Consider the following 15,444-nt stretch of genomic DNA (forward strand, 5'->3'; position numbering starts at 1 on the left):
ACTCGCCAACACCCTCAGCTGTCACACTCTGGTCCGCATTCTCACTAACCGCTGGGACTCTGCCCCTACCACGACCACATCCGCGTCCACGACCACGTCCGCGTCCTCGACCACGACCAACAACAGCACCCCCTCTAACCATCTGCACTACCATGAACAGAAGGCTAAGCACACAATTAACATAACACAAAAACATAAACTCACCGTGGAATCACACTGTAGGCTCGAAGAGGATGTTCTAGGACTCCATGCCACACACAATTGACTACTAACTCACATGATCAATCAAGACATGCAATCCCAAACATCTACAGCACAAAGCCTAGTGAACCCAAATCTAGAACCGTAAGGACTCTGATACCAAACTGAAACGACCCGATCCATTTTTTTTTAATAATAAATAATAATAATAAATAACTACAACTAGTTGTCCCATACCCACTAGCCACCTAACCACAATCACAACCAACATCGGAATAACAATTACCAATAACCAATAAATATCCAATGGTAAATATAATATGATCCTCCCAAGGATTCGACACCTTCGAGTTGGTAGATAGAGACACATTGATTCTAAAGACAAGGAAGCCTCAAGAATAAGGATGGTGGAATGAATGGTTGCACAAGAGTTGCGGAAAGACTTTTGATATACCGGTTTGATCTTTCAGCCTCACACCAAAAAAGATCGGATCTCTCAGCCTCGCACCAAGGAGATCGGGTTTTGACTATTGGAATCACACCAAGTAGTCGTTTTGATTGTTGGAATCACACCAAGCAATCGGTTTTGTTCAAAAAGAACAGAAGAGAATCACTCAAAAAAAAAAAGGTTTTATAAAAAAGTTGGTTTTTTATTTCGTTGCTCTTACATGAGTTTATATAGGATAAGAAAACTTGGTAACAAAGCCAGGTATCAACTAGTCTTGAAACTAAAAAAAAACAATTAAGATAGATGGTTGAATGAAGACCCAATTCTTGTGCATGTATCCCTTCCTCCAAAGTGACTTTAGGTGCATGTATCTCTATTTTCGTCACCCCTCTTTGACCACAAAATAAAATGATTATTTCGGGCTTTCTTGGACTTGAATTAGGCTCGAACTGGGCTGGACTTGATAGATATCATCCCCAATATCATTTCTCATGCTCTCATTGCCCATAATCTCTTGAATTAGTCCATTAAATACCTCTTTGATATTTTATCTCTTTGACTCCTTGATCTAACTTTCTGATGAGAAACAACTTGTACTGTATCATTTCTTCATCTTGGGCTTAGTTGTAACAATTCCTGGTTGCCAAACATAATTATGGAAGCTCTTAAACAACCTGGACCTGAAACTCATCAAGTTAAGAACTAGATTCACCTCCTTTGGCAAATGGGACGTAACTATGTGGCTTGTTGGCCAAATCTTGTGTTCTTGAGCTTGTTGGAAACGTAAGAGATCCATTGACATCCTTAATTTGATTTCGTGTCGAAATTGATGCTGAGTTGGTCTGTGTAACACGATCTTTGTCTTAGACGCGAAACTGGAACTAGAACAGATCCATTGACTTGAAATATCAATATCTTTCAAGTATGAACTGATTTTAACATGCTTCCAATTCTCAGTGGTTCTAGGATGGATCAAGATTTCAGAACAGTTTTGTTCATAGCTTGAATACTTCTGGCTTGGTCGGAATCCTCCTTTGAATGCTCGTAGGTCTAAGTCGTGTAGCCATGAGTTCACCTGATTTGTAAAATGAATAACTCCTTCACCTAAACTCTGATTGGACTGATTCAACTTCGAGATATGCTCTAGATGCGGTAAAATGTATCCCAAATAGCAATTTGGCAGGAAGAGTTGATCTTTGACTTCGTTTGTGTTGAGCAAGACTCAAGGGTCGTCTTGGATGGTCTCATGATCATATCAAAATAACCAATATTAAACCATAACAATAATCCAATAACCAAACAACAGGAATCATGAAACCAGCAACCTAGAAATGTTTCTAATGATCCAACTCTAGCAACCTAGCAATGCCAGACAACATCCAATCAAGTCCCTAGAACATCCTCTTTTTCATTGCCTTGATTCCATGATCACACTTTGCCTTTACCTGCACCACAAACACAAATTGAGATGCATGAGTATTTGATAAACACTCAGTGAGGCAATCCTCCCATCTACTAGGCTATACACACAAGCAATTGTGATACCAATGTTCATAAATAATCAACAAACAAACATACAAACTAGGAAAACGAACATCATCTCGCTGGAAGGGAGGTGTCGACCGACACAGGCTCTTGGTATCGACCGACACTGGCTCTTGGTATCAACTGACACTACCCCACGTTGTCGATCGATGCCGCTTCACTGGTGTTGACCGACATCGACACTACCTCTGCAACCGCGATCCGCACGAAGCCGAGAGTCGAATATTGCTCCCAAACTCCATCAAATCGCCCAATACTCAAAACCCAAGCCATATACGTCCATAAGAACCTATAGCAATCCAAACCCAGCAAGAAAACACACAAAAACAGCAACAAACAAGCAAGAACAAGGAATCACAGGCTTAGATCAGCCATGCTCATGAACTCACCTCTTTGCAGGAAGATTCTGACCAACAATGAACGAATCCACACTACCATCAAGCTTCCCACACGATCCTAGCCTTGAATCCTCACTCCCACAGCAAGATCTCACCCACAAAGCCTTGAAATCTCACAATCTCTCTCTAGAACCTCAAGAACAAACTCTTCTCTTCTGTTTTTCTCTGTTTCAGCGGCGAGACAACAATAAAACACGACCTAGGTCATTTTCTCACTTAATAGTCAGGTTCTATGGTTTTTCCCTAAACCAAATCGATCAATAACTCAATCTGGTCGAATCAGAAAACATTGGTGTCGACCGACACCACCCTTGGTGTCGATCGACACCCTCCCCAAAAACACACAGTTTTGGTTCACGAGTGTTACAAAATCCACAAACAATAAAAGTGAATTCAATTAAATGTTTGAGCTTATAAACGAGTGAATTTTTTTTTGTTTTTTTTGGACAAACTGTTCTTACTTTCATTTAATCAACCAAGATAACAAAGTTACAAGGGTTAAAAGTTTTCCAAAGAAAAGATAGGTAAATAAACAAACATGTCCAAGAGGTATTGGAGATTTGAGCAATGAAGCAATAAACCACAAACTAAGTCAAGGTGAGTTTACGCCACATTCGCAGACACAAAGAAAATATGGTAGATGGTACTTATTAAAATTGCATTGGGACGTTGAGAGGATTTCTATAGCCGAGAGATATGATGGATTGATCTTGTCGTGAGGAGGATGATTGGAGGGTTAAAGTCGGGTATGGCTTGCTTGAGGAGGTTTTGGTAACCACACTCCTTGGAGCTATGGTCATAATGTCAATACTCTTCAGACTTTGGCAAGGGGGAACAAACTTCATGACTTTAATGACTTGTACTTGACAATACTCGAGGCACATGGAAGGTATGTAGAGAATAGTGGGAAGGCTTTGGTAACCTCCTCTCCTTGGAGAGAAGATTATAATGCCGATCTTCCTAGAGCTTCACGTTCAGAACAAATATTGCAAATTTGCACTTGAGATAAATTAGGAAGCAACTGTAACGGGTAAGCTCCGGTAACATTCACTCCATATAGGTAGGGTCATAATGCCAGTCCTCTTCAATCTTTGACAGTAACAGGTAGTGATCATAAACATTTAAAATAGCAGGGTTCTCAAATAAACTTTGTTAGAACAGAGCATCAATGATTGATTATGTTCCAATTGCAGTCTTCGGATAAATGATTCCATGGATCGACACAAGGGTATGCTACGGAAATACAAAGGAAGATTTGGAACATACCTGGATTTATGAAGTACAAAACTTGGGTCATGGGGTTTTGTCAAGATCTTTCACAACTCCAACGTCAAAACGGAGCTCCTGTCCAACTGCAACCAAGCAAACTGCTTAATGAGGGGATCTGGATCTGAGGAGAAGAGAGGTGATGGATTGACTTCGAGGGGAGGGACTTTCTGAGATCTCAGATTTGGCAATGAATGGTTGGAAACACGTGAGAATCAAATCACTTAGAGAAACCACCAAAAGAGACGGGGGAAGAATGAAACCGAAGCATGACCGGATTAGCTGAGTGGAGACTCAATGAACCTCCAGTGTGTTCATCGCAGAAACAGAAAAAGAGCAAGCTTAGGTAGCGAAGGAGAACGCGAGACAAAGGAGCAGCTTCCCAACGACGTCAATCGAATTCAACGCCATTAAGAGAAAGAATCTCGGAGATTATGCTAAAAAGAGAACAGCTGGGGTGAACAATTGGTAACTTAAAATTACATAACGAGTGAAAACTTAAAATTCTAACAATCTTTAAAACTTCATCTACTAATAAACTCATCTGAAATCAACTATCAAAACTGCGGTTATAAGAGGAGCTATTTGCATAAACCACAAAATTTGTTTAGTTAGTATACACCTGTTAAATTTCAATTGGTTTTGATTTCGATTCTCAATTTGCTTGATGCCTCTCATTTGGATATGTATATTCATAAATTCATAATTCCAACTTGAATTCCCGTACTACGAAAAACAACCAAATTTTAAAGTGTCTCGGCCCAACATGCACTATAATCACTGAATGTTTTTACTTTTTAGGCTATATATCTCTTGATTAGACAACACGGTCTTGTCTTCTTAATTTCATATTTGTTTAGTTTTTATTTTATTAATCGAGAATCAACACATTAATTATTAACTTTTTTCCTTTTTAGACCCTTTTTTTTAAATCGTTAGGCTTTAGTCGTGCGTTGAAGGAGAACCTAACGATTAATCGAAAAATTAGATTTAAATCGAGGATTAATCGGGGACTAGTTTTAATAGTTTTATCTATATATATGTATAATATATTAATTCTGTAAAATATTACCAAAAGTTAACATTAGTACAGCGGTTTTAGTATGTATTTATGGCCACAGATCGTGAGTTGGAGTCCCACTTTCTCATTTTGCGTTTTATTTTTACAGTTTTTTTAATAAAAATAAAATGACAAAAATGCCCTCGTCGTCTTCCTTATGTATGTCGACCTGCAAGGATCTGTAAATCCTAATTTAAAACTGTCTTTTTTTTTTTTTTCAACTATTAGTCGTCGTACTTTGTTATTATTATAGTTTAAACCTTCAAATAATAGATCTATGAAAAAAAATCATAATTAGAAGTTCAAAGATCTTCAAAAAAAAAATTTCCTGTTTTATTGGCCGATTAGGGTAAAATCCCGGCGGTAAGGAGCTGCCCAGCGTGTATCTGGCGATTAACACGGGTGCTGAGATCGATTTTAAAACAAGGCTTTAAACCTAGTGAGATAGTGATGTAAGCAAAGCCTAAACTCACTTAAAGCCACTTCAGTCCATTAGTGATGATATAAATACAAGCCCATAACTGATTAATACACAGTACTGTTTAGTGTCCTTAAATTAGAAATTAAAGTTTTTGGAAAAGAATAGTTATGCAGAAAACAACAACAATTATTGATAGGCGCAGAGAGTAGGACAATGCCGTATTGGCTCAGGCCTTATTCAGGTCCCATTATGTGGTCAATGTTAATGACTTTATTGCCCTGAGATTATAGGTGTACTCTAATCGTACTAATTAAACAAATGTCAGTAATAATTGAACAACTAATTTCAATATACCTAAAAATTATTTATTGTTCACTTTATGAAATTTATAGACCACTAACTCACATGGGCATGGATTCATCATGCACTCTAGCCTCTATCCTCTATCCTCTATCCTCTAATGCTAAATCTAAATCCCACCTTCTAATTCCTCCTAATAGGTAATAATAGTGACAAAAAAATATTCCTCTATATGAAAACAATGCTCGAATTGATTTATATTAGTACATATTAATTATCTAAACTCTATGTAACTTTAAATCCTTAACGATGTTCATCTTGATTCTGTGTATGGACTATATATATCTCTACATCATTACCAAATATGGACAGCATAATTTTAGTTTATTGTTAGGGTTTTCTAATTTACATTCCGTTATAGAGAAAGAACTTGAAAGAGGTACATCATTAATAAAAAAAAAATCATTACAAAAGATGGAAGTTCATGAATTACGAAAGAATTAAAATCTTATCGGTAAATTAAATAATTCTTAAGAGCTTTATCAAAAACCATTACCAAATGTGTCTAAAAGTTCACTGCCAATAATTTTTAGACATGGAGGTTTTGACTAGTCCAAGCAAAAACTCACTCACTCATGATACTCTTTTCTTGATGCTATATAAAAAGTTAAAATAAAAATCAAAGAATCTCAGTTCAAAATTGTATTTTGGCTAAAACCATTATTTTGTAGTCTTCGAGGTCTTGTCGTCCTTCATTTGCACGCCTCGTTTTTATTATCGTCGTATTCGTATCGTATCTATCATGTATGCATGAGGATTTTTTTTTTGTTGAGTTTTACATCCGTAATTTGTAGGTTTAGTTAGCATTAATAACCACTCTTTAAACGCCTAACTAAATCCAAATTCTAAGTTGGTAGTAGAACCTTAGATAATGATTTCTGATAGTGATAGGAATAGGGTGAATTGTATTATCCATGATCATGAATAAAGTACAATTTGCTGTGTAATTCTTTGTTGCAACTTTTGGCTTGTTTTTTGCTCTAGAAAACCCACACAATTTTGGTAATTAATGGTTATAACTTATAACCTGATTCTAAACAATTTGAGTTTAATAGATATCGACCAAAATTACGAATCGAGATTTATAATCGCTCTTAAAAATCTCGTAAATATATGTGTATATCCGGACATATATTTTTTATAATTATATTTAACATAATTTATCAAACATAGATTTTTTTGGTCATTACATGAATGAATGTATCAGTAAGTTTTTTCTAATGGAAGTTAATAATAACATAGTTTATGTTTTTACTTCCATAAAATTTATTAGTTTGGTTAAATAACATATCAATAAATCTTATTATAGTCACTATAATAAGATTTCTTATCCAAGAAAACAAGAGTTCTTGTAGACTACATTCTCTAGCCACCCAAGTTGTATAATATCTTTCAATTTCTCAATCTACGAAGAAGAAATGTAGTCACTGGATTCTTTTACACAAGTGACGCCAATGAAGAGAGCAAATTACAACTAAACACAAGAAGTTTAAAATATTAAATCATTTGGGAACTTTGGATTCTTGGTACAACGAGACATTAAAGTCTGTGGCTTGTGATTGTTTACAATGTCATCTTGGACCGTCAAAATCTTTCATTTACTATATTACTACATTAATGGTTTTATTTAATAATCCCATGTAACATCTGTGCAAGTGCACTTGCCAATTAATATATCAACGTAACGTTACCCAAAAGCTGCAACCATTCTGATGCCTCCCTTGTTTTGTTATATAATAATATCATCACAACATTTTAGTCTATTACTTAATTTAATTAATTTTGTTTTTATCATAATCATCATTAGTAGTTCATCAACAGCTGTTCTTATTTCTACTTTATGTTCAGTGGAGAATGTGTAACTGTTGCTTTATTTTGGACGTACGCGAAACTGTTTTGTATGTACACACAAATCAAGCAAGAGAGTTGAAAGAGATAATCAATTTTGATTAAACTTAAACTAAACGTTTAAGATGGTATTAACTTTTTTTTAATGTTATTAAGAATTCATTATTAAATTAAATTACAGAATTTAAGCTATTTGAAAAAAGAACAATAAAACTTATCAAGAAATTGATTTTTGTTTTTTTTGCCTAGATATAAACATTTGGGACACGAGGTTTTTTTATTTTTATTACACAAGTCTTTAGACTTTATATTATCATTCGACGTATTAATTATTGTTACTATATCTTTATTAATAGGTAAATTAATATTAACCAAATAAATATATATATATATATATATAAAGAATTACCAAATTAACTCATTATTTATTATTCTCGTCGTGTATACTATATATATATACACACACATTCATGTTAACTTCCTGAGTCTCGTAGTTACTTTACTTACATGAGCATCAACTTCACTTAGCTGAGTAGTTACATAACTTTTTTCTTTCTCTCTGGTTTGTCAGTTTTAGAAAACGTTAACTTAAGATGGCTAAGAAGAACGGAACGTCATGGTTCACGGCCGTGAAAAAGATTCTCTGGTCACCATCAAAAGACTCAGATCACAAGAAGACTCACAAGAAAGAAACTGATTACAAGGTCTTAATTTCAACTCTCTGCTGTTTTTTAACTACCACTTGGAAACTTGTCTACTAATCGGAGTTTTTAACGCAATAGTTTCGTTTTTTATTTTATTTTATTGTGCTATTTGCAGAAAAATGAAAAGAAAGGATGGATATTTAGAAAGACCAAACTCGAAACTACAAATTCTGTAGTAGAAGACACTGTCCGTAAGGTTCTTACGGTGGAGACAGTGGAGGAAGAGAAACCTGCGGTTAATGTCTCCGCCGTGGATGAAGCTGTCGCCGAGATCGTTAAACTAAAGGCACCTCCGGGTTTTATTAGACGTCATTGTGCTGCCATTGTTATTCAGACAGCTTTCCGAGGCTACCTCGTAAGTATATATAAATTTATTATTTTATTTTTAGGAAAGTTTTGTTCATTTACATTTGCATATTTTGAAATTCGTAAAATATTGTTTTTAGGATTTTTGGTTAATTTTTTTGTGTTATATGTTCTTAATGTGTTCTAAATTTCTCTATAAAAAGAGTTCTAAAATTGTCAAACAATTTGTCAAAAAATATATAAAAAATTGTCAGATTATTAATTATCATGGGATAGTGGTTGTTTTGGTCATACATTTTATTAAATTTACATTGGTAANGAGATCTCAGATTTGGCAATGAATGGTTGGAAACACGTGAGAATCAAATCACTTAGAGAAACCACCAAAAGAGACGGGGGAAGAATGAAACCGAAGCATGACCGGATTAGCTGAGTGGAGACTCAATGAACCTCCAGTGTGTTCATCGCAGAAACAGAAAAAGAGCAAGCTTAGGTAGCGAAGGAGAACGCGAGACAAAGGAGCAGCTTCCCAACGACGTCAATCGAATTCAACGCCATTAAGAGAAAGAATCTCGGAGATTATGCTAAAAAGAGAACAGCTGGGGTGAACAATTGGTAACTTAAAATTACATAACGAGTGAAAACTTAAAATTCTAACAATCTTTAAAACTTCATCTACTAATAAACTCATCTGAAATCAACTATCAAAACTGCGGTTATAAGAGGAGCTATTTGCATAAACCACAAAATTTGTTTAGTTAGTATACACCTGTTAAATTTCAATTGGTTTTGATTTCGATTCTCAATTTGCTTGATGCCTCTCATTTGGATATGTATATTCATAAATTCATAATTCCAACTTGAATTCCCGTACTACGAAAAACAACCAAATTTTAAAGTGTCTCGGCCCAACATGCACTATAATCACTGAATGTTTTTACTTTTTAGGCTATATATCTCTTGATTAGACAACACGGTCTTGTCTTCTTAATTTCATATTTGTTTAGTTTTTATTTTATTAATCGAGAATCAACACATTAATTATTAACTTTTTTCCTTTTTAGACCCTTTTTTTTAAATCGTTAGGCTTTAGTCGTGCGTTGAAGGAGAACCTAACGATTAATCGAAAAATTAGATTTAAATCGAGGATTAATCGGGGACTAGTTTTAATAGTTTTATCTATATATATGTATAATATATTAATTCTGTAAAATATTACCAAAAGTTAACATTAGTACAGCGGTTTTAGTATGTATTTATGGCCACAGATCGTGAGTTGGAGTCCCACTTTCTCATTTTGCGTTTTATTTTTACAGTTTTTTTAATAAAAATAAAATGACAAAAATGCCCTCGTCGTCTTCCTTATGTATGTCGACCTGCAAGGATCTGTAAATCCTAATTTAAAACTGTCTTTTTTTTTTTTTTCAACTATTAGTCGTCGTACTTTGTTATTATTATAGTTTAAACCTTCAAATAATAGATCTATGAAAAAAAATCATAATTAGAAGTTCAAAGATCTTCAAAAAAAAAATTTCCTGTTTTATTGGCCGATTAGGGTAAAATCCCGGCGGTAAGGAGCTGCCCAGCGTGTATCTGGCGATTAACACGGGTGCTGAGATCGATTTTAAAACAAGGCTTTAAACCTAGTGAGATAGTGATGTAAGCAAAGCCTAAACTCACTTAAAGCCACTTCAGTCCATTAGTGATGATATAAATACAAGCCCATAACTGATTAATACACAGTACTGTTTAGTGTCCTTAAATTAGAAATTAAAGTTTTTGGAAAAGAATAGTTATGCAGAAAACAACAACAATTATTGATAGGCGCAGAGAGTAGGACAATGCCGTATTGGCTCAGGCCTTATTCAGGTCCCATTATGTGGTCAATGTTAATGACTTTATTGCCCTGAGATTATAGGTGTACTCTAATCGTACTAATTAAACAAATGTCAGTAATAATTGAACAACTAATTTCAATATACCTAAAAATTATTTATTGTTCACTTTATGAAATTTATAGACCACTAACTCACATGGGCATGGATTCATCATGCACTCTAGCCTCTATCCTCTATCCTCTATCCTCTAATGCTAAATCTAAATCCCACCTTCTAATTCCTCCTAATAGGTAATAATAGTGACAAAAAAATATTCCTCTATATGAAAACAATGCTCGAATTGATTTATATTAGTACATATTAATTATCTAAACTCTATGTAACTTTAAATCCTTAACGATGTTCATCTTGATTCTGTGTATGGACTATATATATCTCTACATCATTACCAAATATGGACAGCATAATTTTAGTTTATTGTTAGGGTTTTCTAATTTACATTCCGTTATAGAGAAAGAACTTGAAAGAGGTACATCATTAATAAAAAAAAAATCATTACAAAAGATGGAAGTTCATGAATTACGAAAGAATTAAAATCTTATCGGTAAATTAAATAATTCTTAAGAGCTTTATCAAAAACCATTACCAAATGTGTCTAAAAGTTCACTGCCAATAATTTTTAGACATGGAGGTTTTGACTAGTCCAAGCAAAAACTCACTCACTCATGATACTCTTTTCTTGATGCTATATAAAAAGTTAAAATAAAAATCAAAGAATCTCAGTTCAAAATTGTATTTTGGCTAAAACCATTATTTTGTAGTCTTCGAGGTCTTGTCGTCCTTCATTTGCACGCCTCGTTTTTATTATCGTCGTATTCGTATCGTATCTATCATGTATGCATGAGGATTTTTTTTTTGTTGAGTTTTACATCCGTAATTTGTAGGTTTAGTTAGCATTAATAACCACTCTTTAAACGCCTAACTAAATCCAAATTCTAAGTTGGTAGTAGAACCTTAGATAATGATTTCTGATAGTGATAGGAATAGGGTGAATTGTATTATCCATGATCATGAATAAAGTACAATTTGCTGTGTAATTCTTTGTTGCAACTTTTGGCTTGTTTTTTGCTCTAGAAAACCCACACAATTTTGGTAATTAATGGTTATAACTTATAACCTGATTCTAAACAATTTGAGTTTAATAGATATCGACCAAAATTACGAATCGAGATTTATAATCGCTCTTAAAAATCTCGTAAATATATGTGTATATCCGGACATATATTTTTTATAATTATATTTAACATAATTTATCAAACATAGATTTTTTTGGTCATTACATGAATGAATGTATCAGTAAGTTTTTTCTAATGGAAGTTAATAATAACATAGTTTATGTTTTTACTTCCATAAAATTTATTAGTTTGGTTAAATAACATATCAATAAATCTTATTATAGTCACTATAATAAGATTTCTTATCCAAGAAAACAAGAGTTCTTGTAGACTACATTCTCTAGCCACCCAAGTTGTATAATATCTTTCAATTTCTCAATCTACGAAGAAGAAATGTAGTCACTGGATTCTTTTACACAAGTGACGCCAATGAAGAGAGCAAATTACAACTAAACACAAGAAGTTTAAAATATTAAATCATTTGGGAACTTTGGATTCTTGGTACAACGAGACATTAAAGTCTGTGGCTTGTGATTGTTTACAATGTCATCTTGGACCGTCAAAATCTTTCATTTACTATATTACTACATTAATGGTTTTATTTAATAATCCCATGTAACATCTGTGCAAGTGCACTTGCCAATTAATATATCAACGTAACGTTACCCAAAAGCTGCAACCATTCTGATGCCTCCCTTGTTTTGTTATATAATAATATCATCACAACATTTTAGTCTATTACTTAATTTAATTAATTTTGTTTTTATCATAATCATCATTAGTAGTTCATCAACAGCTGTTCTTATTTCTACTTTATGTTCAGTGGAGAATGTGTAACTGTTGCTTTATTTTGGACGTACGCGAAACTGTTTTGTATGTACACACAAATCAAGCAAGAGAGTTGAAAGAGATAATCAATTTTGATTAAACTTAAACTAAACGTTTAAGATGGTATTAACTTTTTTTTAATGTTATTAAGAATTCATTATTAAATTAAATTACAGAATTTAAGCTATTTGAAAAAAGAACAATAAAACTTATCAAGAAATTGATTTTTGTTTTTTTTGCCTAGATATAAACATTTGGGACACGAGGTTTTTTTATTTTTATTACACAAGTCTTTAGACTTTATATTATCATTCGACGTATTAATTATTGTTACTATATCTTTATTAATAGGTAAATTAATATTAACCAAATAAATATATATATATATATATATAAAGAATTACCAAATTAACTCATTATTTATTATTCTCGTCGTGTATACTATATATATATACACACACATTCATGTTAACTTCCTGAGTCTCGTAGTTACTTTACTTACATGAGCATCAACTTCACTTAGCTGAGTAGTTACATAACTTTTTTCTTTCTCTCTGGTTTGTCAGTTTTAGAAAACGTTAACTTAAGATGGCTAAGAAGAACGGAACGTCATGGTTCACGGCCGTGAAAAAGATTCTCTGGTCACCATCAAAAGACTCAGATCACAAGAAGACTCACAAGAAAGAAACTGATTACAAGGTCTTAATTTCAACTCTCTGCTGTTTTTTAACTACCACTTGGAAACTTGTCTACTAATCGGAGTTTTTAACGCAATAGTTTCGTTTTTTATTTTATTTTATTGTGCTATTTGCAGAAAAATGAAAAGAAAGGATGGATATTTAGAAAGACCAAACTCGAAACTACAAATTCTGTAGTAGAAGACACTGTCCGTAAGGTTCTTACGGTGGAGACAGTGGAGGAAGAGAAACCTGCGGTTAATGTCTCCGCCGTGGATGAAGCTGTCGCCGAGATCGTTAAACTAAAGGCACCTCCGGGTTTTATTAGACGTCATTGTGCTGCCATTGTTATTCAGACAGCTTTCCGAGGCTACCTCGTAAGTATATATAAATTTATTATTTTATTTTTAGGAAAGTTTTGTTCATTTACATTTGCATATTTTGAAATTCGTAAAATATTGTTTTTAGGATTTTTGGTTAATTTTTTTGTGTTATATGTTCTTAATGTGTTCTAAATTTCTCTATAAAAAGAGTTCTAAAATTGTCAAACAATTTGTCAAAAAATATATAAAAAATTGTCAGATTATTAATTATCATGGGATAGTGGTTGTTTTGGTCATACATTTTATTAAATTTACATTGGTAAAGATTTTATGTTATATGTCTAAATGAGTTCCTTTTTTTTTTTTTTTTAAATGACAAATTTGGAATTTATGTATGTCTAATATTTGCATTTATATTGAAAAAGTCGAGGAGAGCATTACGGGCATTGAGAGGGATAGTGAAGCTACAAGCATTAGTGAGAGGTAACAATGTAAGAAACCAAGCCAAACTTACTCTAAGATGCATCAAAGCTTTGGTTCGAGTTCAAGATCAAGTACTTAATCATCATCAACAACGGTCAAGAGTCTTATCATCATCACCATCCCGTAACTATAACATTGAAGCAAGACGTAACTCGATGTTCGCTGAATCTAACGGTTTTTGGGACACCAAAACATATCTTCAAGACATCCGTAGCCGTAGATCTCTGGTTAGTGAGTGAAAATATACAAAACACACATCTTAATTTTTTTGTTTCTTTGTGATGTGCTGACCATTAAATTGTCTGTTTTTGTTTTGTTTATTTGTTTTTTTGCAGTCGAGGGATATGAGTAGATGCACCAACAATGAATTTGACTCTGAAGAAACAGAATCTATTTTGCAGAAGAAGTTAGAGATTGCTATTAAACGTGAGAAAGCACAAGCACTTGCTCTCTCTAATCAGGTATTTTTTATGGCATCAACATGAATATTGCAAACCTTATGTAGTTCAGTTTTTTTTTTAAACTTGACTAAATATGGAAATTGATTTTAATAACATTTGAAAAAAAACCTGATTGAAATGTTAAATTAATTACCAAGAAAATCCAATAATTCGAATTCTTTAGGGAAAAAACTGTTTTTATTTGTTTTGAAAATATTTCAAAATTAAGGAAATATATTGAAAACAAAATAAAATTGGTCAACTAGATTTTACACTATTTTGTTAACAATTGAAAATAAAAAAATTGATAAAAAATTCAGACCTTAAAATTTATATATTTTATTTTAAAATATCGTGTAAAATGATACTAATTTACCCGGTTTATGTGAAAGATTCGGAGTCGGTCGTACCGGAATCAATCAGCCGGTGACGATNTTTAATAATCCCATGTAACATCTGTGCAAGTGCACTTGCCAATTAATATATCAACGTAACGTTACCCAAAAGCTGCAACCATTCTGATGCCTCCCTTGTTTTGTTATATAATAATATCATCACAACATTTTAGTCTATTACTTAATTTAATTAATTTTGTTTTTATCATAATCATCATTAGTAGTTCATCAACAGCTGTTCTTATTTCTACTTTATGTTCAGTGGAGAATGTGTAACTGTTGCTTTATTTTGGACGTACGCGAAACTGTTTTGTATGTACACACAAATCAAGCAAGAGAGTTGAAAGAGATAATCAATTTTGATTAAACTTAAACTAAACGTTTAAGATGGTATTAACTTTTTTTTAATGTTATTAAGAATTCATTATTAAATTAAATTACAGAATTTAAGCTATTTGAAAAAAGAACAATAAAACTTATCAAGAAATTGATTTTTGTTTTTTTTGCCTAGATATAAACATTTGGGACACGAGGTTTTTTTATTTTTATTACACAAGTCTTTAGACTTTATATTATCATTCGACGTATTAATTATTGTTACTATATCTTTATTAATAGGTAAATTAATATTAACCAAATAAATATATATATATATATATATAAAGAATTACCAAATTAACTCATTATTTATTATTCTCGTCGTGTATACTATATATATATACACACAC

The 15,444-nt window shown here is 32.8% G+C and overlaps 2 protein-coding genes across 2 annotated transcripts; both read left to right on the plus strand.

Moving 5' to 3' along the window:
• Window positions 8,120–10,499, plus strand: LOC104709629. Its single transcript, XM_010426207.2, has 3 exons — window positions 8,120–8,251; window positions 8,367–8,606; window positions 10,476–10,499. The coding sequence occupies exons 1-3, from the start codon at window positions 8,141–8,143 to the stop codon at window positions 10,497–10,499; spliced, it is 375 nt and encodes a 124-aa protein (XP_010424509.1). The 5' UTR covers window positions 8,120–8,140.
• LOC104709630 (protein IQ-DOMAIN 1-like) lies at window positions 12,966–14,761 on the plus strand. The gene is made up of 5 exons (XM_010426208.2): window positions 12,966–13,097; window positions 13,213–13,452; window positions 13,824–14,108; window positions 14,217–14,342; window positions 14,714–14,761. The coding sequence occupies exons 1-5, from the start codon at window positions 12,987–12,989 to the stop codon at window positions 14,759–14,761; spliced, it is 810 nt and encodes a 269-aa protein (XP_010424510.1). The 5' UTR covers window positions 12,966–12,986.

The sequence above is a fragment of the Camelina sativa genome, chromosome 8, assembly GCF_000633955.1.
Source record: "Camelina sativa cultivar DH55 chromosome 8, Cs, whole genome shotgun sequence".
Taxonomy (NCBI): Eukaryota; Viridiplantae; Streptophyta; class Magnoliopsida; order Brassicales; family Brassicaceae; genus Camelina; species Camelina sativa.

What these genes read in the sequence shown, in the direction of transcription:
- LOC104709629 (XM_010426207.2), top strand. Translation starts at nt 8,141, where the DNA reads ATGGCTAAGAAGAACGGAACGTCATGGTTCACGGCCGTGAAAAAGATT. An exon ending in AGAAAGAAACTGATTACAAG is followed by an intron (nt 8,252 to 8,366) that starts GTCTTAATTTCA and finishes TGCTATTTGCAG; the next exon opens with AAAAATGAAAAGAAAGGATG. An exon ending in CAGCTTTCCGAGGCTACCTC is followed by an intron (nt 8,607 to 10,475) that starts GTAAGTATATAT and finishes CTGAGATTATAG; the next exon opens with GTGTACTCTAATCGTACTAA.